This window comes from Populus euphratica, unplaced genomic scaffold, assembly GCF_000495115.2.
Source record: "Populus euphratica unplaced genomic scaffold, PopEup_1.0 scaffold363.1, whole genome shotgun sequence".
Taxonomy (NCBI): Eukaryota; Viridiplantae; Streptophyta; class Magnoliopsida; order Malpighiales; family Salicaceae; genus Populus; species Populus euphratica.
The window spans coordinates 81,844-84,553 of record NW_011500257.1 but is presented as its reverse complement, the minus strand read 5'-3'; the positions used below and the strand labels follow the sequence as shown (position 1 = coordinate 84,553).

Here is a 2,710-nt window from a genome sequence, read left to right as displayed (position 1 = left end):
GGCGTTTTTAGCAAAGGCAGCACTGCTTATTTGAATATGGAACCTGGTGATTGCCATGGTGACCAATCCGCTGTCTCTGCTCTGGTTCAGGTTTTTCACTTGGATTTTTAATTGTTTAGTTTGTTGATATGTAAGATAAAAACAATTTAATAATCATGATGATAATTAATTATTATGTGACAATTAGATTTATACATTGTGACCTAGTAGTTGATTGATTGACGTTTGCGTAGATTAGGCAGGAATTACAAGAGTTGTGGTTGGAATCAGACATCCTTTGCAGCATCTTCATGGGAATGCTATACGCTCACTAAGAGGTCAAGGTTTGCAGGTCGATGTTGTAGGTGAGGATCTAAAGAGTAAAATTATGGAGGTAAGATTTTTGTTTGTCTGTAAACACCATTTTATTCTCTGATACAATGAAGCTGTACATCTTACTTTTGCAAATTTACTACAGCTTCTTTACTGACTATGTCATTTGCTAAGTTGGTCCTTGCTGATTCTATTTGCCAACCATATATTTTTTTTTCTAGGTTTTGCTAACAATTGCTTTGTAAAGCACAGTTTTACGGCACAGAAGCAAGCTAGTTCCTGGTGAATTAATTCACTCCGGTAAAGCAGGAAAAAAAATTAAATTTCACTTGGTCAGTTTATCGAACTTTGGGACAACAATTTATTTGAACAATAAAGTCCAAACATGGTTTTTCCAAAAAATCATCCACGGAGCTCTACGAACTCAGCCTAGTTTCTTGATTAATTGCTTACAGTTCTTTGCTATCAGTGCCAATATTAACTGTATTTTGATGTGAAAAGAGAACAAACTGATCGGTTCTTCTCTAGATAATTTGTCTCAAAAAAAAAAAAGAAAAAGAAAAAGAAAAAGAAGAAGGGCAAACAAGAACAACTTCAAATATTCATGGTATCCATCAAACATATTGAGTAATATGATGGATAAGTACAGATTGTCAATACATGTACCCCCATGTCAAGTAGGTTATTGAGTTGCTCGTTTTTTGTGTCTTGATTCACGTAATGGCTGGTGGATTATTAGAGCTTGAAGAGGTACAGTGGGCTTGCTCTGAATTTTATGAAAAGATGCATATGCATTAGCTTTAGGTACTAATTTTTGTATGTGGCATACTTCTTTAAATTTGACAATCATTTGTGAAAGTTAGTGGCACATGCTTTATATATTCTCTCTTTCTTTACACTATGTACTCAGGAAGCTCGAAAATCTTGCCTACTTGTGAATGCTCCTCTAATTCATCGAGCAACTTCCCGAGTTCCCTTCTCTGTTCTCAAGTATGCTATGACTCTTGACGGTAAGCATTATGGAGATATAGAGATCTTATTGACTCTTAGGTTAAACCATGCGAACCCCCCTTGAACTATTAGCCATTTTTATTAACATCTTTATTTTTCTGATTTCATCAAACTATAATGTTTTTTATTGACACCCTGTCTGTTATATTCCATCTAACTTAGCTGTTATAGATCACATGCAAGTCTCAATGTTTTCCTTGTAAGAATACTAAAAAGTCATTAAACCATCGAGGGTTGATTTCTTGATGATAATTTTATCTTATCGTTGTAAATGATGTTTTTAGCATTATATTGGTGGAGTTTATTAATTTTGATGCTTTTTTTTTTCAATTTTTTTATGATATTTGGTAATGAAACTTTTGCAACTCATGTTATTTAATGGACAAATGGATGGACTGTAATGGACGGGGTGATTTCAGGGGTTGAAATCAGATAAAAAAATTTCAAGGGTTGTCAATAGTAATAGCCAAGGGGGTGCTTGTATGGATTAACTTGATTCGTATTAAACACGGATACCTTGAACTTTTGGTAAAGAAGTCTGACAATAGTCTTCGTGGGTGCAAATAGGAAAAATTGCCACTACTAGTGGGCATGCAGCATGGATAAGCAGCAAGAAATCAAGGAATCGAGTTTTTGAACTACGGGGTAGAAGCGATGCCATTATTGTTGGAGGAAATACTGTACGCAGGGACAGTAAGTATGATCATTACTTTTTGACTTTGTAATTTTTTTGCTGATTATGTGGTATTAATTTGCTATTTGAATTAGATCCACGTCTGACAGCCAGGCATGGCGGTGGGCATACACCCACACGGATTGTAATGACACAAACATTTAATCTTCCTGAGGAGGCAAACCTTTGGGACATTTCTGATGTATCTACCATTGTTGTGACACAAAGGGGTGCCAGAAGGAGCTTCCAGAAATTACTTGCATCCAAAGGAGTGGAAGTGGTTGAGTTTGATATCCTAAATCCTAGAGAAGTTATGGAATACTTTCATGATCGTGGGTATCTTTCCATATTGTGGGAGTGTGGAGGGACACTTACAGCATCTGCTATTTCATCTGGTGTGATACACAAGGTTCCTATTTTCTTTTTTCAAATTTTTTATTCTCTTTCTGAGATATCATATGTCTGTGCGCAAGCAGCATTTTAGATGTTCATGTATAATTTGGAAGCTTTTTTTCTAGTCTTCAACGAGGCACATTTTTTTTTTTTCAAATGATCATCTATAGAATTGAAGCATGGTTAGTCTCTAGAAATTTAATTCCAGTGGAGTAGGCACTTTTGTTTTTAATAATGGTGGTACATTCTAAACTGGTTGATTAGTGTGGCCTCATACACAAATAATATAATTTAGTATTGGTTGGGGTGTGGGTGGGTGCT

General features: G+C 35.5%; 1 protein-coding gene across 1 annotated transcript in view; it reads left to right on the top strand.

Moving 5' to 3' along the window:
* Positions 1–6: 6 nt before the first annotated feature.
* The window catches only part of LOC105112806 (cytidine/deoxycytidylate deaminase family protein), a gene marked incomplete at its 5' end in the record, with an annotated part of 8,040 nt that continues 5,336 nt past the window's right edge, over positions 7–2,710 (top strand). Inside the window, 5 exons of the mRNA XM_011008664.1 lie at positions 7–90; positions 239–373; positions 1,223–1,322; positions 1,891–2,016; positions 2,092–2,405. Coding sequence (XP_011006966.1) covers positions 7–90; positions 239–373; positions 1,223–1,322; positions 1,891–2,016; positions 2,092–2,405 — 759 coding nt within the window. The remainder of the gene's footprint in view (positions 91–238; positions 374–1,222; positions 1,323–1,890; positions 2,017–2,091; positions 2,406–2,710) is intronic.